Source organism: Cynoglossus semilaevis, chromosome 4 (assembly GCF_000523025.1).
Source record: "Cynoglossus semilaevis isolate Cse_v1.0 chromosome 4, Cse_v1.0, whole genome shotgun sequence".
Taxonomy (NCBI): domain Eukaryota; kingdom Metazoa; phylum Chordata; class Actinopteri; order Pleuronectiformes; family Cynoglossidae; genus Cynoglossus; species Cynoglossus semilaevis.
The window spans coordinates 2,492,652-2,513,792 of record NC_024310.1 but is presented as its reverse complement, the minus strand read 5'-3'; the positions used below and the strand labels follow the sequence as shown (position 1 = coordinate 2,513,792).

The 21,141-nt window shown below is 39.2% G+C and overlaps 5 protein-coding genes across 10 annotated transcripts in view; 4 read left to right on the top strand and 1 right to left on the bottom strand.

Moving 5' to 3' along the window:
• Nucleotides 1-24: 24 nt before the first annotated feature.
• LOC112486933 (neurofibromin-like) lies at nt 25-2,849 on the top strand. The gene is made up of 2 exons (XM_025054996.1): nt 25-345; nt 466-2,849. Exons 1-2 carry the CDS (start codon nt 60-62, stop codon nt 606-608), a joined length of 429 nt encoding a protein of 142 aa, XP_024910764.1. The 5' UTR covers nt 25-59; the 3' UTR covers nt 609-2,849.
• A 1,638-nt stretch (nt 2,850-4,487) lies between these two features.
• lyrm9 (LYR motif containing 9) lies at nt 4,488-5,812 on the top strand. 4 transcript variants are annotated; one of them, XM_008308619.2, is made up of 4 exons: nt 4,488-4,597; nt 4,887-5,050; nt 5,412-5,504; nt 5,645-5,812. In XM_008308619.2, exons 2-4 carry the CDS (start codon nt 4,925-4,927, stop codon nt 5,657-5,659), a joined length of 234 nt encoding a protein of 77 aa, XP_008306841.1. In that variant the 5' UTR covers nt 4,488-4,597; nt 4,887-4,924; the 3' UTR covers nt 5,660-5,812. The 4 variants fall into 4 exon arrangements, with proteins under 4 accessions (XP_008306841.1, XP_008306840.1, XP_008306839.1 ...); XM_008308618.3 differs by having other exon boundaries at nt 4,513-4,754; nt 4,904-5,050; XM_008308617.3 differs by having other exon boundaries at nt 4,517-4,754.
• A 180-nt stretch (nt 5,813-5,992) lies between these two features.
• Nucleotides 5,993-8,981, bottom strand: ift20 (intraflagellar transport 20 homolog (Chlamydomonas)). Its single transcript, XM_008308622.3, has 5 exons — nt 8,850-8,981; nt 7,813-7,951; nt 7,643-7,728; nt 7,458-7,561; nt 5,993-7,104 (listed from the first exon to the last, which is right to left on the bottom strand). Exons 2-5 carry the CDS (start codon nt 7,943-7,945, stop codon nt 7,023-7,025), a joined length of 405 nt encoding a protein of 134 aa, XP_008306844.1. The 5' UTR covers nt 7,946-7,951; nt 8,850-8,981; the 3' UTR covers nt 5,993-7,022.
• A 222-nt stretch (nt 8,982-9,203) lies between these two features.
• tnfaip1 (tumor necrosis factor, alpha-induced protein 1 (endothelial)) lies at nt 9,204-13,728 on the top strand. The gene is made up of 7 exons (XM_008308623.3): nt 9,204-9,417; nt 10,252-10,607; nt 10,709-10,878; nt 10,977-11,060; nt 11,513-11,565; nt 11,673-11,868; nt 12,752-13,728. Exons 2-7 carry the CDS (start codon nt 10,376-10,378, stop codon nt 12,980-12,982), a joined length of 966 nt encoding a protein of 321 aa, XP_008306845.1. The 5' UTR covers nt 9,204-9,417; nt 10,252-10,375; the 3' UTR covers nt 12,983-13,728.
• Nucleotides 13,729-14,700: 972 nt separating this feature from the next.
• The window catches only part of sgsm2 (small G protein signaling modulator 2), a 46,349-nt gene continuing 39,908 nt past the window's right edge, over nt 14,701-21,141 (top strand). For 2 of the 3 annotated variants that reach the window (XM_025054993.1, XM_025054992.1), the window contains exon 1: nt 14,701-15,563. In XM_025054993.1, coding sequence (XP_024910761.1) covers nt 15,363-15,563 — 201 coding nt within the window. In that variant the 5' untranslated portion in view covers nt 14,701-15,362. The remainder of the gene's footprint in view (nt 15,564-21,141) is intronic. The other variant, XM_025054994.1, reaches the window with a different exon arrangement.

Below are 21,141 nucleotides of genomic sequence, written 5' to 3'. Positions count from 1 at the left end.
TTTTTTTTTCCTTTTAAAATGCAGAGGTTCACCAGGTTCGGCGTTTAATGTTTTGATTTATGAGCCGTGCTGGTGAATACCCCCCAGATGTCGTCCGCCTTGACTTGACTTTTCTCTTCCGTCCTCAGCAAACACAGATACCGGACTACGCCGAGCTGATCGTTAAGTTCCTGGAGGCGCTGATCGACAGCTACCTCCCAGCCGCTGAGGAGGAGCGAGGGGAGGAGCAGATGAGGACGCCCACCTCCCCTTACCCACCCACCAGTCAGAGCCAACTGAGCATAACTGCCAACCTCAACCTGTCCAACTCCATGACATCGCTGGCCACGTCACAGCACACGCCAGGTCGCGCGCACACACACATTTACTTGGAATCCTAATCCTAACCCGTGATTGGTTGATGAGGTCCAGTTTTCTGTGACCTGATTTATATGAACTCATGATGTCCTCACTGTGACCCACCAGGTGTGGACAAGGAGAACGTTCAGCTGTCCCCAAGCTCTGCACTGTCCAGCGGGGGGCGCACTCGCCACGGTTCAGCCAGTCAGGTCCAGAAGCAGCGCAGTTCCGGCAGCTTCAAGAGACCCAGCATTAAGAAAATTGTGTGATCACTCGGCAGGCGATGTCCCACAATGCACCACTGATCTGCTCCACCTCCAGGGTACCAGGCCTCATGCTGCACTCAACTTTGTTAAGGTTTCCTCCACTTCAAGCTGTGTTGCTTTAGCTGGAGAAGATGTTCTTCTGTGTTCGGGAAATCGGGGAGAAATGATCCAACTTGGAATAGCGTGCTTCTTGGGAATGGTTCGTGTTAGCCATTGGATGGATGGAGAAGTTTCTGGAAGGTTAGGTTTGTTTTTGTTTTTATTCTTCTTCTTAATATTGAAGCTACTCATCATACGTCAAAACGAGACTTTTGGGAATTCTTCTGGAAATAAAAGTTGAGTTTTTGGACTGCTCACACATCCTCTGGACTTCCTCATGACTTAAAACACTCCTGGTCAGTGAGATGGACCAAATGACAGTAGCAGCAGCAGCAGCGATGGCGGCGGCGACAGTGGTGGATCAGTGGGTCGGGGGCCCTCACCCTGCTCTCCCACTCTTGTACATATTTTACATATACAGATAATGTATAACCAGTCCTTAGTGCTAATTTGGATGTTAATGTTTTCTCCATGGTGTGCCTTTGTCAGGGTTTTTTCAGTGTGTACAATTTGTAAAGTTAAAAGTGGAACCTTGATGAGGACCGAAGAACAGGTACTAATTATGGAGGCGAGCCGTCCATATCACCCCCCCCTCTCCCCCCGAGTTCACGTGAGCTGCGTCATGACTGGCCTCCAATGATCGTCAAATATACAATCATCCATATACCCTGTTGCCTGAAAGTATTTATCCTGTACAGCTAGATAGCGCTACATTATGATTTATTTTTCTTTTTTCTTTTTTTTTTAAACAAAAACACTTTCAAAGTATCATGAAGGTAAACAGAACACTAGAGACAACACGACGGTGTAAATAGCTTTTTTGTGCAATCGTTTTTATTTTAGCTCTTTTTTTTGTTTTTCTAATTAGTGTAATCTGTGTTTTTCAGCAGCATTTTAATTTGTTTACACAGTGGAAAGGAAATTGTGTAATAGGCAATAATCCTTAACTCCTTTGTCAGACATCTGTTCCTCTGTGGGCCGCGACACATCACTCTGTCAGTTTTGTGGAATACAATGCCAACTCCAAGTTGCCTTTTAACATAGAGATTCAGCTTTTACTACCTTTTACCTCCGGTGACCATGTGACTAAAGAGGGCAGTGAATGGAACGACGTTCGATGCCACATCCATCAGTTCACTCACTCTCACCTGTCTGAAGTTTCACCGTTGGCTCTTTAAAGAAAAGAAAAAAACACATCGACGTAGGTGTCGGCGGTGTCTTCAGTCACACCGGTGCCGAGTCGATTTCTGTTACTCGCCAAAAATCAGCAGCTCTGACTTCCTGTCAGTCAGTGACAGGTGAAAAAGTTGGTAAAAACCCATCACGTTCCCAAACCATTTGACAGGATGTGACTAGAAACGTTGTGAGTTGTTGGATTGTCTTTCACCGTTAAAGGCTGTAGATTCTCCTGGGCTCCTCGATCGGTGCCAAAGCTCTGGACCTCGGTCACGAGGCGAGGCGAACTCTCCAGCGACTCTCTTTATCTGTTATCCTTAGTCATAGCAAATGCTGGTGTAGTGACCTTTCGCTGGAACAGCCAATGGGAGTGCCCTCCTCCAAACAGACAACCTCTGTGATTGGTCTGCATCTCATTAGCCATGGCCCAAATTTTCCCAACTTGAATTACATCAACAAAATTTTAAAAATATTAACAGATAATTAGATTAAGAAAATATTCATGCATTTTTTTGGTTTGCTATTCCCACGAATTGACACCAGGGACTAAAGCGTGATCTCTGTGCTGATGCTAAAAGCATACAAACTTATTATTAAAACCATACACTACGTCAACAGTAGTGAGTATGGGCCGATCCCTAATGTACAGACTAACAATATGTTCAGAACATACTCCTGTTTTTTTTTTTTCTTCTTCTCAGCTTCTGGTTGTTTTCTTCGGGGTTGTTTCAAATACACTTTGTCATTTTGTCGAAGGCACAGGTGCATTTCTGTTTTGTTTTTTTTTTGTTTTTGTTTTTTTCCTCATTATTTAATGACAGTGATTTTAAGCTCCTGACGAATGTTTCACATAGTAAGGAATAGATAAATGTGTTAGCTCTAGATATCCCAGATATTTCCTAGAAATGAATACAGTAGTTTATTGGTGTGAATGAGTGCACAACCCCCCCCAACCCCCTCTCAAAAAAACTTGAATGATGAGAAAGCCTCAAAGTCAGTCACTTGATCTTGTGATTTGACTGATCGTACAAAATATTTTAAATGATGACAATCAGTGATAGGGTGTATAATTAATGTAGATCAGAGACGACCACCACAGACAGCCCTCCAACACCACAACTGACTGCCGTACGATGAAGACCTCCGTCCACACCACAGCCAAAACACTTCGATTCTATTTGGCCTGACACAATTTATTTTACAATTTTGACTAATTTTATTTGTCTTTTTTTATAGCAGCAACTCCATATATTAGCTGTTAGAAGGCTCATGTTTTAGTTAATCATCTTACAATCCCAGTTTTAATCCTTTTTTTTTCTTGTAACATGATTCAGTTTAGAGGAAAGATTTCTCTGTGTAGCAAACGAAAAAAACAAAACACTGGTTTACTGCATTAAAAGCTCAATAAAAGTGAATACGTGTGCAGTTTTCTGAGAGCTAGTGGAAACATAGGTGGTATAAACTAGGCGGGAATTTTATGTTTACTATATCTTGGTTCTATTCCTATTGTTATTCATGAATAAGTTAATCTGTTGTTGTGTTGTTTTTTTGGTTTGTTTTTTTTAATTCCGGAATGTCATATTCAAGATTCTCTTCACCAATAGACTTTGAAATAACTGTCACAAACTGCCACTTTTTTTTTTTACACAGTTTATTTGCAGCAGTTACGGTTAAACAGAGTGTTCCAAATGAAGGATGTTTAAATACTATTGAAGGTGTAGAGCTAAATATCCCCCGGAAGAATCGGCTCATCGTCTATCGTCGTCCGTCCTCCTCTCTGCACTTTCACTGTTGTCGAAGCTACACTCCCTGATTTTCTCAATTTAAAAGTGTCCAAAATGTACGAGTAACACAATCAGTTAGTGTAACACAACACAATCAGGAACAATCTTGAAGGCAAGCTTTATTTGAGCACCATATTAGCAGTTGCCATATTTTTTTGTTTTGTTTTTTTGTGCAGGTTTAATTTTACCGTGTGTGTGTGTGAATGGAATCGATGAGGATTAAATACATGTCCATAACCTCTTAAAGAAGTGGTTGACTTGCACTAATTTAAAAACAGTCATAGGTTTGTAAAGATGAAAAACCTCAAAGTGTGGCATGTTTTATTTGATGTAATGCAAAACCTAATGTCTTTAGAGTAAGAGTATTACACTTTTTGTTTTTAATGCAGTACGTGTGACAATTGTAAATACTTTGTGTACAATTTGAGATGGTATATTTACTACACTGTATATACATGTGATATTGTATCATTTTGTTTTTGTAAAGCAGTTAGTTTCTGTATAATAATATACATATTGAACTATTCCAGTGTTAGTAATAAAATGTTTTGCTCTCCACATATATGGACCTGTTTTTTCTTGAGCTAAAAGTAAAGGGATAATGTGTGTGTGATGGACAGGTGGATCATGTACTAGGACCTGGTTCAAGTTTTCAGTAGTTAGTACCAAGTCTGCTTAAAAAGAATAAAAGACAGTCAACCAAACAGTAACATATTTATACAAATGTATAGGATGAATGTTTTTTTATTAAAATAAACGAAATAAGTATTTGGCTTACCTGGCTGGACCAAAGAAATTGATTTTATTGCATTTGCACTCCAGCCCACACGGTGGCGATGTTGCAAATACGAGTTATTTTAAAGCCGTCATTACAGTACAGAGGAAAAGGAAGAAAATGGCGGCGATCATCATTCTCTGTTCATCACCTACATTGTAAGACAATTTCAGTCTCTTTGCACCAGTGGACCTTGAATTACAGCCCAGGACAAAACTCCGGTTTTATTTTTTATTTATTAATCGTTCTAAGCTTTTCTCCAAGCAACTTTTTTCGCCAAACTATTTGTCGCCAGGTCCAAACAAATGAGAGCAGGTTTGGCCAATGTCACACGGATATACACAAACAGAACTTATATGATATGTTTTAGGCCTGTGTTATAGTTAAATAAATGTAAATGTTAAATAAATAGCGTTTGTTGAATTTTACTTACATTATTGTGCCTAGGTGTGTTTCACTAACAGTCGACTACTGAGGAGGAAGATATGGCGCCTGCAGGTGGAGCTGTTGTGATCCTTACGTCAGTGCAGCTTTACCGACATCTCCTCAGGTGCTGCAGGCAGCTGCCCACCGCAGCCATGCAGCAACACTATAAACACGCAATAAGACAGGTAAGGCCGTGACGTGAGTAGTTTGTGTTATATTACTAAAATAAATCAGAGTCACATCTTGGACAATCCTGGTCATTATTGAGATTTAACAGCAAATGTGATATTTTCAGAATTGCTTGAAAAACAGATAAATTAAGTTAAGTTATATTTATGATCAATACAAGTTGAAATTGATATTTTGGGTAGCTGCAATATTAACTACATCAAATGCAAATTCACGTTGTTGTGAGCTGCGTCATCTGCTTTGTTATATTTATAAAAACTGGTTCAAGCTGGCAAATTTAAAATAAGATACATGTAACTGTATTTTCACTGAATGAACTATTTCTGTGTTTAACTACTTCCTATTCACCTTTTTAAGGGTTACAACAGTCACTGTGATGAAGATGACCCAGGGAGGATCCAAGTGATAATCCAACGAGCTGTAGAAGATGCTGAGTGGATTCTTAATAAGGTGAGAATTTGTCTCATGACCAACGGTATTGGGTTTGTTGTACACTTGTTAAATCTATAAAAATTCTGTTAAACCTTCTTTAAAACTTAGTTATAAAATTACAAGTAGACTCTTCTTTAGACTTCTTTTTTCCCTTACAGTACACCAAGAAGTGAGTAAATCTCAACCCAATCTCATAACCGAGAATGTCTGTTGAAGTTAACTTCCCTGCTCATGGACATCTTATTCTATGGAGTCTAATATAAAAGAAAAATGTAAATATTGAAAATTGTACTTTCTTGTAAATACATTAAATTTAAAGTACTCTATATATGTTGTTTTTTTAATGGAATAATAGTAAAATAACTATTTGATCTTGTGATCAGTTGAGGTTGTTAATGATATGATGATGAGACTGGTTTGAAATTTTACATCATGTTTATTGTCACAACACTAGACCCACTCAAGGGTTGATTCAAGCGTAGAAATACAAGCAAAACAAAGTCAAAATCGTTACACAATTATTTTATTGAACCACAATATAATTGCATAACTTTGAAATAAGCAGTACAACATGTACATTTTCTTGTGCGACTTAATGTATTCAAGTATTACCCTTCGCCGTGTGATGGGGAAATAATAAAACATCACACAGCAGAAATGACAAAGAAGAGCGTTGTAAAACCTGGAGGCTGGAGTAGTTGAGGTTAGGATTGTACCAGAAGAATTTGAAAAAAATTGAACATGTTCAATTTTTCCTTATTAAAAAGCAGGACATAAATACAAGCACATGCAGTATCAAGATTCATATAAAAAGTAATAAAACTAAATATTCTAGGGTTGTCTGTATAAATATTATAAATAATATAACTTTATATATAAAATGCCCCCATATTAAATGTTGGTCTGAGATATTTGGTGCAAACACATATTCAAGCTTACGACGATAAAAATCAAATGTCAAACCTACTCACTATGTAAGGGAGTACTACTACTACTACTACTAGTACTACTTCTATTTAAGTAAAGCCATGTTCACATGACACAGTTTTCAGAGGGGTCAGTGTGGAGATTAGACCGTAGTGATTTTGGATGTGAATTTACTGAAAGAAAATAAAAAATAAAACACAGAAAAGGGGAACAACTCCTGGGATACGAAAAGACTTCCTTAAAGCCATATAAAGTATAAAAACGCCCTCTCTTTAACACATTTGGAATTCCATAAAGAATTCAAATGAAATGCAACCAAAAGAGAAAAGCTAAACTGCAGAATTCAAAGTGCAGATTATAAAGTATGTAGCCAAATATAAAGAAATGAACTAACTGGCGTTAATTGTAAAATCCAAATGAGTTACAAGTTTATGTGGTCGGATGAAAACCGCGTGGTGTGAACAAGGCCATGTATACGATCAAAAGAATGGTGTGAAGCAGACGCGGACAGAGAAGAGCAGCAGTACAGTTTTCTGATGTGGTGTTGTTATCCAGAAAACCAGTAGGAGGCACTGTGGAAACACTTCTACTGCTGTGTCAGCCGAGTCTTTACTTCTGCAGAATAAACTGGTCGATGAACTCGTTCTGCTCGGACTCCACCTTGGACAAGGCTTCGTACTCGATACGATATCTGTCACAAGGTAAAAAAAACAAACAACAGATAACCAATCAGAAACACGTGCTCCCCTCCCCCGAAGAAAACCAAAATTGTCAATGGAGATCAATGGACACTGCCATGACTTCACAATCTGTATTCAAGAAAATGTTTTGCATAAATTGAACGAAAACTTAGGTGGGTCAAAGTTCATATTAGTCCTTGTTTACAATTTAATGGTCATATACAAGTATTTTATAAACCAAATTCAAAAATACAAAACCAAGCAAAACATTAGCATCTTTGTATGAGTGAAAGGACACAATGCTAACATTAGCAGGTTAATGTTGTGGTTGTGATACACTGCATTTTGCATTTAGACGCTTTACCGTTCAAGCTGCATCTTTTTCTCTGAAATGAGAGCCTGGAGCTGCTGTTGTTGAGCCTCCCTCTGTTTTGCTACAGACTTCAGCAGGTTTCTGGCTCCTATAGCCTAAAGCAAGAAAAAACACAAAATTACCACCTACTCCAGAAGGCGGAGGAAAAAAAAACAAGTGTTTATTTTCAAGCCTACCTTCATCTTTTCCGTCTCGGCCTCTTTGGCTAGCTCATCGACCAGCTCGATGAGGCCTCCCACGATCTTCTGGAACTGACTTATTTCTGCAACAAACAGCAACATTTTTTTCAGCTGTTGACATCGAATGGAAGAAAATTAAAGTTCAAGAGTTATGTTAAAGTCCTTACTATCCACAAAGTCTTTACACTCCTCTTTTAGCTCTGAGGTTTTCTGGCTGACCTCAGGCTCCAGCACCCTGAGCTTGTTGAGTTCATCAAAATAAAAGCCCGCCTCCGATAATGGGTCTTTAGCCATGGCCATAGGCCCCTGTCATATTATAGAAAAACAAAGAGTGAGACAAATACACAGATCTCCAGAAATCTTAGAGACAAGTTTGCTGTTGCTACAAGCTTTTCTTTAGGCTTTTCTTAAAAAAAGAATATATTTTTTTCATCAAGGTAGTCCTGGCTAACAGCCAGCAGCATATAGAATGCAGTTGCACAGGTTTAAACAAAGAATATTTATTTACAAGCAGAATACACTCAGAGTATAAGTATTTACATTTTATATCTGAAACCTAGATGTTAAAACAGACGATATTTGACCCAACATCCTCAACCTCCTGTCTTGAGTCACAACTCAATATATTTGTATTGAGTTAAATGTTCAAGTGTTTCAACTAAATGTAAAAAACGACACTACGCTTTGTGCCTATTTTACGATATGCAGTAAATGGTTGGCGGAGCTATAGGCTCACATACAGATGAATATTATCTGTTAACCGTATGACAGTGGTATACAGGTTTAATAACATCGTTAGCACAGACAGGACATGTCTGTTAACACTTCGCTAAACTTTGCCCTTCAATGAAGATTCAACATATGGTAAGACGAACCACTGTTATCTCGTACACGTTAGCATTAGCCTCGAACACAAGGGAAACACAAGAGAACAGAGCATTCTGTTTTTTGAGTTTTCCTCTACTCGTATGAAAAACAAATATAAACACCGTGTAAGTGACTTTCCAAAAATAGCGTTTATTTCCACGATGTGAGACCTACACACTTACATTACATTTCACTGGTAATTTAATTTTCTCATTTTGAAATAATTAATTTCTACAACAATGGTCACTAAAGCCACTAAAGCTATTACACGCACACATCGCCGGTGCTAAGCTAACCTTCATCAGATAGTTTAACAACGGACAAATAATTATATTACCTGAATAAACAGCTCCAAGCGCCTGTGTTTTGTGTGACTATGTGGCACAGAGGGAACTGTAACTACAACATCAGAGCTTCTCTCTTCTTCTATTTCTATAAACAGCGTTTAGCAAATATAGCTATGAGTGCACGACTGCCATCTATTGATAAGAGTGTGCACAGCATCAACAATCGATTTATACAAACATTTATTTTATTTATTATTTAGCTTCATTACAGTGAAGGGTGAAACACTTACTTAAAACGAAATAGAGACAGTTCTGGTTTCATAGATTTTTGAAAGCAAACAAAAAAACTATCGCTAAAATATAAAGCCAAATCCATAAAGCGGTCTTCTTGTCTAACCTAGCACATTCCTCATACACCGCGCTTGACTACCAGAGGTGGCAGCAGTGTGCTCTATGTCGAGTAGTTGTAAAAGGAGAAGAAGAAAGAGGCTAAAACTTTTACCAAGCTTTCTTACAGTTTTTGAAATATTATCATTTCTCCTTTTTAGTAACCAGCTGGCACCCATTCTCTAAGGATAAAAGAAGCGTGGGTTGTGAAAAGGAAGACAATTGTTAGAGGTCAGTATTGAAACAAAGCGAGAATTATAAGGATACGAAACTGATATACCTTTGTAAAGTTAAGTCTCTTTCGGTAAAAATCGCCTTAATGTTTTAAACAAACTCCTCATTTAGTTCAGATTCGTTGCAAGACATCGCACATATGTTTTCTATTGACTCATTTGGCTAAATAAAAACTCATTTATATCACAAAACTAAAACATTAGCAAAACAAGAGTGTAGCTAAATTGCAGGCACAACATGTTTGCTAAACGTTTTGAATATGTGTTTTAAAGTCACGTACAATGTTTAGCGTGTTTTAATGATGTATCAAGGAAACATAGTAACGTAGCATTAGTTGCTTTGTTTATAGTGTAGCACATGTATTTTTTAAACATTAGCGTTTAAGTGAAGTGAAGGAGTACTTCAGTGCTATATGAACGATACCGGAATCTGCCTTTGGATTTGTATACACGGTCTTGGTGTGATTAGCTAACTGTTTTTATTTTTTAACAAGTATGCTACGTTGTGTCTTGTGTTTTATTTTGTTCTACTGTTTGCAGGAAATGTACTATACTGTACTGTACTATACTGTATGTCAAAACTGTTATTTCTTCAACTTTCTAGACTTAATTTTTGCTTAAAATTGTTTTTTGCCAGTATCTGGAAGCATTTAACATATTTTTTCCATAACTGCAGCAATCTTTACTTTTCATAAAGATCATAAAGCTATACTTTTTATACAAATAATGTTATAACTGTAGTCTGTAACCATCATACACTGCATATTCATCATATCACTAGTTTAAATCCAGTGAATTAAAAAAATAAGGAAAATCCCCTGCTCCATTTCAGGCTGGTAAATGTTGTCGGGAATGATCGGCAGCAGTGACAAGTTGTGGCCTCATCAGTAGCTGTCACCACGGCGGGGGACCTTCGCACCTCCGTCTGTAGGGTGGTCATCTTCCTCCAAAAGGACATGTCTGGAGACAGCTGCCTGCCCCTCCACCACACCCAGTCCATCTGCACTGCCACTCCTGTAGTCTGTCCCAAGACCAGGACCTGCTGTCATAAAGGAGCAGTCAACAAGTATGTCCAGATCAATGTTGGCGGGACCCTGTTTTACACCACACTGCAAATTCTGACCAGCCAGGACTCTGTTCTAAAAGCCATGTTCAGTGGAAAGAAGGAAGTGTTCACGGATAAACAAGGTGAGCCATTTGGGAACTCATTTTGCTGAAACTAACCTGTACATGTAGTGGCAAAACAAAAACAAAATTCACATTTTTAACAACGTCATTTCTGTGTTCAGGTTGGATCCTGATTGATCGCAGTGGAAAGCACTTTGGTAGCATCCTCTCCTACCTACGTGACGGCACTGTCATCTTACCTAAAGGCTCCCAGGCGGTCAAGGAGCTGCTCTTTGAAGCCAAGTATTACCTCATTGAAGGCCTGGTGGAGCTCTGTCAGAACACCCTGCAGGTCAGTTTCTTGGGTGGGGTGTTAAATTTAAAAAATATATTTTAATATGTATTTAAAATGGAAATATTTAACCATCAATTTGCTGGTCTCTTTGACAGGACAATAATGAGCAGCCTCTGTGTGTCATACCAGTGGTCACCTCCAGAAAGGAAGAAGACAAGCTTATTCAGTCTTCAAAGAAGGTAAATACAGACAAATCCTAAATCAGTAAAACCCAAAATATAAAACCTATTTATTCTATGTATTCTTATAAACATCAGGTCGTTTCTTTAAACATTTTTAACATGTGGTTTTTCACGTTTTTCATGTTTAAATCGATTAGCCATATTTGCCAATAAGTTTTCCATTACCATATTTTTTACTCTGAATATCATTATAATTTACATATTTGATCATGCTCCATTGAAGAAAAGCTACATTAATATTGGAGACCATACTGTACATTGATTAGTAAATGTGTAATCAATGTTATATATTGAGTCAAAAATAGCCTCTGACCTCATTAACTGTCATTGATTTGTGTTTCATTTATTACAGATGAATTTATGTCATATTTAGTTATTAGTCTCAGTTAGATATTACATCTGAAATCCGTAACTAACTGAAATCCTGAATCGTGTTTCTTCTCTGTTAGCCAGGGGTGAAGCTGTTGTACAACAGGAGCAACAACAAATACTCCTACACCAGGTGAGAGAGCCACAGTTTCCATCAGCCATCAATACAAAGACAGGCCAGCAGAGTGCAGTAAGCAACGACGGTTGTCTCTTTCATTAATTCACCCCTTGTGTCTGCAGTAACTCAGACGACAACCTGCTGAAGAACATCGAGCTGTTCGACAGGCTGTCACTCAGCTTCAACGGCCGCGTCCTCTTCATCAGAGACGTGATAGGAGACGAGATCTGCTGCTGGTCCTTCTACGGACAGGGACGTAAACTGGCCGAGGTGTGCTGCACCTCCATCTTCTACGCCACAGAGAAGAAACAAACTAAGGTGTGAAGCAGAAATTGTAATGCAGGAAAATGGCATAAATATATGAGAAACCTGCAAGTTCAATGGAAAATATATCCAAAATAAATTGTCCAGAGACACAACTAAATGTTTAAAAAGTTATTAAGATGCGCATGAAGATTTATCACAGCTGGTCTTATTACACCGTCCGTGTAATATCTCCTGTTTAATGTGGTTTTAAAACCTCCTAACGAGTCACGCTCATGAAATCCAATTAAATCTTTACCATACATTTGTCTCAAAAACACATTATTATCTCCTGTTTAATGTGGTTTTTAAACCTTCTAATGAGTCACGCTCATTAAATCCAATTAAATCTTTACCATACATTACCATTAGGGATGTCCGATGTCTGATTGGTAATATTTATTTATTTATCTGTACAAACCACTGTATGACTATAAGATTAATAAAATGAGCGGCAATGGTGCCATCTAGTGACCTTCACTTTAATATACAGCCGTTTATCCCCAAAAGTATTTTTAGCGCACACATCATTTGGCCAAATTTAGGCATTGCCTTATCAGGTTTTCTCTGAAAAACCTATAACGATTCTTATAGATATTAAATAATGATGCTAGTATTGGGCCAATAATATCGGTTGGCAGTTCTGCTCAATACAGAAATTCATTAATTCATTCATTTATTTATCATAAAACAGCACACATCATTTGGCCAAATTTAGGCATTGCGTTATCAGGTTTTCTCTGAAAAACCTATAACGATTCTTATAGATATTAAATAATGATGCTAGTATTGGGCCAATAATATCGGTTGGCAGTTCTGCTCAATACAGAAATTCATTAATTCATTCATTTATTTATCATAAAACAGTCATGACATGTACGGTATCCGTGTGCCTCAGGTGGAGTTTCCTGAAGCTCGAATCTACGAAGAGACTCTGAACACGCTGCTGTACGAGACGATGCCGCCGCCCGACAAGGCCCTGCTGGAGGCCACTCGCCGCAGCTATAACAACTGTGGCTCCCTCAGCGAGGAGGAGGAGGGGCCCGGAGGAGCCGAGCTCCGTGAGCGTGTCCGTCGAATTCACGTCAAGAGGTACAGTACATACGATGACCGGCAGCTGGGACACTGAGACTGAAAAAGCTGAACTGCCAGGTCGGGTTTTTGGATTTCACAAAAACCTTGAGTATTATTATAACAAGTGTCTGTTTGACTTTTATACCTTTGTGCCGTTACCACTACTATCATTATGATTTGATGATGTGATTTTTTTTTTATTTCATTGTGCACAATTCAATCACCAGTAGATTGTCCGTCATATCAGTTTATTTAACATGATTCCACAGAGTTACAGGCACCAGGGACACGTGAATATTTTCAACTATGAATTATTTTATAAAAAATGTTCATCAAATGATAACAATGATTATCCATTAACCACATACAGTGTATATTCAGTTGACTGTCATACATGAACTAAAAACATACACACACACATATATATATATATATATATACATTAAAAAGCTTGAATATTATCAGTATTTAATTAAAAAATCGTTTTCATAAATTGTATTTTATAGAATAGTAATCTATTGAATCTATTGAAATGGCACTAAGATTTTAAAGGAATATGTTGCATTTCAGTATATCAAAAGTATTTTTTTTTCTTCTCTATTTAACAACTATCTCTCGTTATAACCCCTGCGTCATAATACAACATTTTTAGCCTTAACCAATCAACACACAGTAACGACGACGAGGTCAGGTGGACGTCCTTGATCTCATCCTACGCTGCACAGAGAGACACAGACCATTCTTTTGATTTTTTTTTTGTCCACTGTAGTATAAATATACTAAAATAAATGTTTCACAGACTGGTCCTTTTTTAATTTTTCACAGAAATGCATCAGTATATTTGAAATTGTTGTTGTCACTGCAGTTTGGAATCCATTAGTAGGAAGCAGATTTTATTTGGCTTTGCATATAGAAGCAAACATGTAGAACATTTAGGTAGAACCGAGAAGCTATACTCACAATGTAGGATTTCAAGTTAACACTAGAATAATTAATAAAAATATTTTTACATTTTTTTATTGTAGATTAGTTAAAGCTAACACGTTGGGTTTCCTTATGGGGCAAAATCAAATGTTACCTTTTTTTTTTTACTTTTCAACAACCTCTCTGCCTTCAGAGGTTGCATTGACAGACAGAATGCCTTCATGATGCAGGTTGTCTGTCAATCTGTTAATTACAGATGAATGAGGCAGTAAATGTTGTATACCTGAGGCAGAGTCTGTCCCCGCTGACACTCGTCTCTTCAGGGCCAGCACACGGCCTTCTGGTAAAAACGACCTCATCAGTGTGTGCAAATGTGGTCGAGTCACTTAGAATAAAGACGAACGAATATAATCATGACCCATGATTTTATGCTGAATTAAACAAGAGAACGTTTTGTCAATTTAAGTGATATATAATTCTTTAATGGGACAGTTGAGGAGTGGTAAGTCCAGGGTTTGATCCCTTTTGTGCTGTTTGTGCATTGGATTTTTATAGATGGTTTGTTTACTTCCAAAAACATGCATGTTATTTACTGATAAAAAATATAAATATTATACATAATATTAACACTATCGATGTTATTATTAAAAGGTAGTAGAATTTTCAAATGTTTCAAAATTTTTAAATATCCTTGTGCATGATTACAAATTATTTAGGCCTTTTCTCATACAATATACAGGTAAGATTATCATGGTTTAATATTCATGAAATTTCTAAACATAAACTACAAATAATAACTGATTTGAACTGATGATTATTTTATAAATGGACACTCTCTCATACAATATACAGGTAAGATTGTCGTTGTTTAATATTCATGAAATTTCTAATCATAAACTACAAATAATAACAGATTTTCTGATGATTATTTTATAAATGGACACTCGTGCATACCGAATCTTTGCACGGGCGTGTCCACACGGGGGCACAAGAGAGACCGTTTAACCAACGTCAGTGGCCCTACACAATTGCAGGTGACTTCTGGTTCACGTTGCCGTGACGTCATTTTATGATTTTCTTTTTTTTTTTTTTTAAGCAGCTGCGTTTGTGCGTGTGCGCGTGACAGATACTGCCGATGTAGTAAACGGTGTGTCTCAATAAAGACCATGCATTTCGATGGACATACGACGTGCAGCAGCTACGGATGAGTGACGTAAATCCTGCTTGTCTGCAGTGAAGAGCTCTCTCCCTCCCCCTCTCTCTCTACGTTTCAGGGTCTCTCTATCTATCTCTCTCGGCGAGGGAAACAAAGGATGCTAAAAATAACCTGCACGGCTCCACAGGTTGGTTGGCGGGCTGGTCGGTTGCTCGGTGCGTTGGATGCTGCTGCTGTGTGGGTTGCAGGCTCGGGCGGGGCTGGATGCCGTGGAGAGCTCCACGGTTTTTGCCCCCCCTATCCCCCTTCCTTACTTGATCAGTATTGAGAGGGAGGCGGGTCCGTCCTGTGACGTATGGCCTCGGCGCTGGGCTGCGTCACAGTCGAGTCGAGCGGCGAGAAGGAGGCGAGGAGGAGAAGAAGAAGGAGGAGAGGAGGCAGAGCGGAGTGCCAGGCAGAGCCCAGCTACTGCACACTGACCGCAGGTGGACTGGACATGGAGGGCTCCACGGCGGAAGAGTACAAGGAGAAATTATTATGGACCGTCAAAAGAGAGGTAGGTTCCTGCTTCTTTTTTTTTGGTTTCATTATTTTTGTCTTTATTAATTTAATTTTTCCTGACAATATTTCGACTGTAAGTCACGACGTGTTGCACTGAGACTCTTCCCCACTGTCACAAATTCACTGTGGAGGCCCACAGGTTGACGGTTGACTGCATTTTTTTTTTTCTGCCCCTTTTTTCCCGTTTGACAATGCGAGTTGACCGAACTGGTGCTGCATGAATGAATGCACCTGCTGGAATTGTTTGTGACGCCCACCGCGTTTTCCCCCACTCTGGGCTTACATTAAAAAAACAAACAAAAACAAAAAAAAAAAAAAGAAAGTTAATTTATCAATATTTACATATTTCCAATTATTGATACTGTAAATAAAACCAAAAGTGACTCGTCCTGTCATTCAGTTTCACGCTTTGCATTAATAACTGATAAAGAGGGTCAAGTTTTTGCTCTTTAATGTTGGTTTAAAACACAAAGTGTTTAAAACAAACTTGGGATAATGCTGGTTATCTCACCTGTTTATTTATTTGCACCACTAGAAGTGTATGGTGGTGGGTTTGCCTGCAGCTACCCAGCCGGCTTTCTTCATCCCAGCCCCCACCCCTTTTTTCTTTTTTTTGTTTTTGCAAGTGGTCAAAATGTCAGTAAAAATATATTGTGGTGGTCAACACATGGTAGTGCAGCAATTCATTCACCATTGATCAAATACTGTCAATATGTCAATAAACACGTTTGCTACTACAGCAGTAATGGTCAGCTGAGGTTTAGGGCAAGTCATTTTTAAATCCGTCAGGAGTAAATTAACAACAATTTATTCAAAAAAAGTGAGTTTTTTTTTAACCTCCTAATGACTTCGTAGTTAGTCACTTTGATCTGCGACAATTTCTTACAGTTAACGCATCAGCTATTAATATAATAAGTGTCTATTATTGCAGAAATTTGAGCAACATCTGTCAGCCTGAAATGGTTCTGAGCGTCTGTGCAGAGTTTTAAGAACACTTTTCTTTTCTTTTTTTTTATCTTGCCGTTATAAAACAGTATCATCGTTGTTTTTCCTTCAACCTGTTGCAATTTTCTGGCTGTTCTAACCAGACCGTTTCCTTCTTGCCCTTGTCTTAATGTAAAATTAAATTACTGGGAAATGTCGCAGCAAGACAATGATAACCCCCCCCCCACCCCCACAAAATACTGTCTCTATGTCGTAGCTTTAATCTCTGTCTCTGTCGATGCTTTTATTGACATCCCCTCTACACACACCCCCCCCTCCCCCGCCCCGCCACCCCTCGCTGCTCTTCACCGCTTTGTTGATTTATGAACTTCGTCTCTTCTTGGTTCTTCATCTGCCACAGGTTTATCTTCTCCGTCTGCAGATTTTTACTATCTGACATAATGTGGTGAGTGGGATGAAGCCGTGGGCTTTAATGTGCTATAAACCGTCCTGCTGTATACCTTATTAAAGTTTAATTCACCAAAACAAATCCTACCGTAGCTGTTGTGACATGTAACAGACGTGCAGTAAAGCTAGCATCTGTAGAACGTTGGTGGTAGACCCTCTAACGGCCGTCCCCGTTGAGGTTGAACTTCCAACATCTACAGCTGACACAGAGCTGCAGGCTGGTGTTTTTTTTCTTTTCTTCTGGTGATAAATGTTGGCACACATCTCCAGTGAGAACACCATTACTCCTTTAACCCCTCCACCCACTTGCATCATTACCCCTAACGCTCCCCTCACACAGAGCTACAGCCCGCGGTGTTGTGTTGGTGCAAGTGAAAAGCAGCTGACGGTGACACCCGGTGTTCGAAAGGTGTGGCCTCAGGTCTGCACCTCACTCTGAACAAGTGGAAGTGAGAGCGTGCAGTTTCATCATTAAATAGCAGAGAAAAAGGTCAGGACTAAAAATATCAAGCCAAAAAATCCATCTGACAGAGGAGCGGCGGGTAAAAAGGAAAGATAATTAAAAGCCAGACTGGTGTGAACCGAGTGTTCCAGGCATCGCCTTTACTAAACCATCATTATTACCCAACCATGGCGTTCTTTAATTACAGTGGTTACTGAGTGACATCAGTGTTGGTGACATTTAGAGACATTGAACGATGACATAAAAAACACAGCATATCTATAAGCTTAACATTTTTTGTTTGACTTGCAGTTTAGCGCAGCAGTTTTCATGTCATTGACGTAAACAATCCTTTGTTTCTAAGACTAAACTAAACAGGTCATTAACGTGGGTCTAAATGACCATAAAAACATTTGTAAAAATGCATTGTTCAGTTAATGACCACAAGACAAAAAAAAAAACGGTCAATGTTGACGTCATCATGTAACCTGGAGAGACAAATGATACCAGGAGTATCAAAAACCAGTAGTCCGACGTGAGCGTCGGATCGAAACGTCTCTGTCCTTGTCTGCCCCGTCACACAATCACTCACAAAGTTTGGCTCTAAAATAATGGAATCATCACAGCGTCTGTACGGCTGAAAATAGATTCGTTCCTCAGCATGTCCTGCGGGGACGTTTTAGAAGGAGTGATATTACACTCTTGTCTCTTTTTTTTTCTCTCCGGTCCATTGGAAAGTGTATTTGTAGTCGCACAGAAACAAGTTACTGCTTGGTTGGTTGGTTGGTTGATGTTGGTTGATGGTTGGTTGGTTGGTTGGTTGATGGTTGGTTGGTTGATGATTGGTTGGTTGATGTTGGTTGGTTGGTTGGTTGATGTTTGGTTGATGGTTGGTTGATGGTTGGTTGATGGTGTCATTTAAAAATTCTATGATTAGGTTTTCCACTGAAGTTCAGGATGCAGGATGGCGCCTCTGATGGTAGGTTGGTTGAAGGTTGGTTGGCTGGTTGGTTGAAGGTTGGTTGGTTGGTTGGTTCATGCTTGGTTGGTTGGTTGATGGTTGGTTGGTTGGTTAATGGTTGGTTGGTTGATGGTTGGTTTTCCACTAAAGTTCAGGATGCAGGATGGCGCCTCTGATGGTCGCCTTGGCACATTGCTCTGTAGTGTTTCTTTGTTTTGTGTGTATTTTCTGCATTTATTATATCCTCCTACCAAACTGTGTTTCCGCTGCTTGGACTTTTACTGCGTTTCTTTTTTTTTCCTATTCAGATTTCCTCTCCATGGTTATTATGGTTTGTTTTTTTTAAACTGAACTTTTGACCTTTTATCAGACTGAAGCTTCATTGATCGTGCACAGTTCATCCGTGAGACACCACAGTCAATTTCACCCGACGGTGTAGAACACAGGAAAGCCGACTGAAAGGACCAGTTTGAACGGAGCCTCTGGCTGAAAGCTGCCGTCTCTTTAAGCGGCACTCTGCTACCTCGGGATCGCCTAGCAACTGAAAGCTTTAACAGCTCCAGGAGAAGTTAAATTACATCAGTTGGCGATTAATATCACAGCACCGAGGCAGGTGATCGCTCGCACTGACACAAAAAGTGCCCCTTGGTTGAAAACCAGCTACTGCCGTGATCCTTCTGACTGCGTAATATTTACAGAGGTGCTGTGGTCAAACAGAGGGTTACGGTAGCGGACGGAGCTCAGCACGGAGCAGGAGGACAGAATCTTTTTGTCCAAGTGGCACAAACTGATGACGATGATAAATGTGTCCGTCTGACACTGTGACAAAATCACACCTTTTTTTTAACCTATTCCGATTCCATTATTGATATCACTCATTGATTGATTTGGACAAAATTAAAACTGAAAAAAAGAAGAATCTGTTAACATCCCGACACATACGACTAAAATATGATATGATACTGAATATCTCCTGAAATACTAGTATTACCAGTGCAAAAGTATAAATAAAAGGTATATAACATACTATTCTTCTTACTCCATGACCTACTACGACCCTAACTGTACTTTTTTCTATTTATTATTTATGTATTTTTGTATTTTTTATGTTTACCGTAGCTTCATTGTCCATTGTCTGACTCAATTTCTAAGTCTCTTTGGATAAAAGCGTCTGCTAAACGTATTGTAATATAATAATAATGTAAAATAGGTGAGAGGTCATACGTTTAAGTCACTTTACAGAAGTTACAACTGAAACCTTAGAGTTCACCGAGGTTTTTTTCTTTCACAGTGTGAGGTCTGTCTGTCTCCCCGTCCTCCTGCTGTGTCTGAGTCCATCAGTGTCATCACACTCACCTGTGTCTTTGTCATTAGTCTCACTGGTGTCACCTGGTGGTCATACACCTCTCTCCATCCCTGTAGTCTTTGTAGATTCAGTGTATGTGACTGTTCGTTCCTGTTCCTGTTCTGTCCATTCCTTGTATTTATGCTCAGTGTTTTGCTCCTCTGTGCTCCTGTTCCTGCTCCTTGAATCCAGGAAGTGGATACATGGAGGTTTTTGAGTCATAAATATATTCCTGCAACTAAGAAATGCCTCTTTGAGGACTGCACATAACGAATACAAGAGACTGTGGTACAATTCATTTGAAACGTTGATGTCACCACAGCCAAAATCATATTTATATATATATATAATCACCACAATATCTTTTCCCACTAGTACATCTCTATCCATCTCCGTCTTCTCCGTCTTCACTGTATCAGTCGTTGTCTTCTCTCAGCCTGGCAGCTCGGTCTTCTTCCCTCTCTAACCCTGTCCTTCCTGGTCAGTGGGTAAATGAAAATCTCAGGTATTTGATTTCTGTCGACTCTCGTTCAGTCATCTGTCTCTCAGACGGTTTGATTGTCCTCCGACTCCTTGCCTTGTCTCGCACCAGCAGCTTCCTTCTGTCACTCGTCTCCACCCACTCCTTCACCCCAGAGCCAAACTTCTCCTCTCTGTCCATCAGTCCTACCCTATTTACAACAAACCCATCAGTCACAAACTGTGACGACGTTTGTTTATTTAACTGGAAGAACAAATAATATATATACGAATGTTTGACCGTAAAATTTTAGATGAGTTCATGCTAACTAAACAAAAAGACTTGTGTTCTACCTAGCAACTAAACACATCATCGTGGCAGCATAGATCTGAAAGCATAGATTTGAACTGCAGTATTCTCACTTTCTGCCAAAAAACAAACAAAACAAAAGTTTTTCCATGTTTTATATAATTCGACAATTTTGAAAATCTAACGGAATTGTTCTGAGATACGTCAGAAAGTCCATCCATCCATCCATCCATCCAATAGAAAGTAGACATTGCCGACATCAATGAAAAGAGTCCGTTGCTCAAAGCTCCTCTCTTTTTCCTAATAACGGTATCATCCAGTTGGCCCGTGTGCACTGACAGCTGGTCCTCTGACTGCAGTTCACAGGTGAACGACAAAGGCTGAAGAAATGTTGTTGCAGCAGAGCGTTGCACGACTTCCCCTTCTCTACAGCAGACGTGCTCTTCACGCTGCTCCACTGTGCTCTTCATATTTTGCACTCTGAGGTTAAATGTTAATTCCCTCTCAATTTTCTTGATGGGAGACGCAGAGCATTTGATTCAACACAGGATACGGGGATTCTGAGAGACGGTGGCTTGAAAAAAAAATCCTTCTTTCCCATGTTATAAAGCAGCTGCTGAGCAGCAGGCGACGCGACGGCTCCGTACAAAAGCCTGAACCTCAT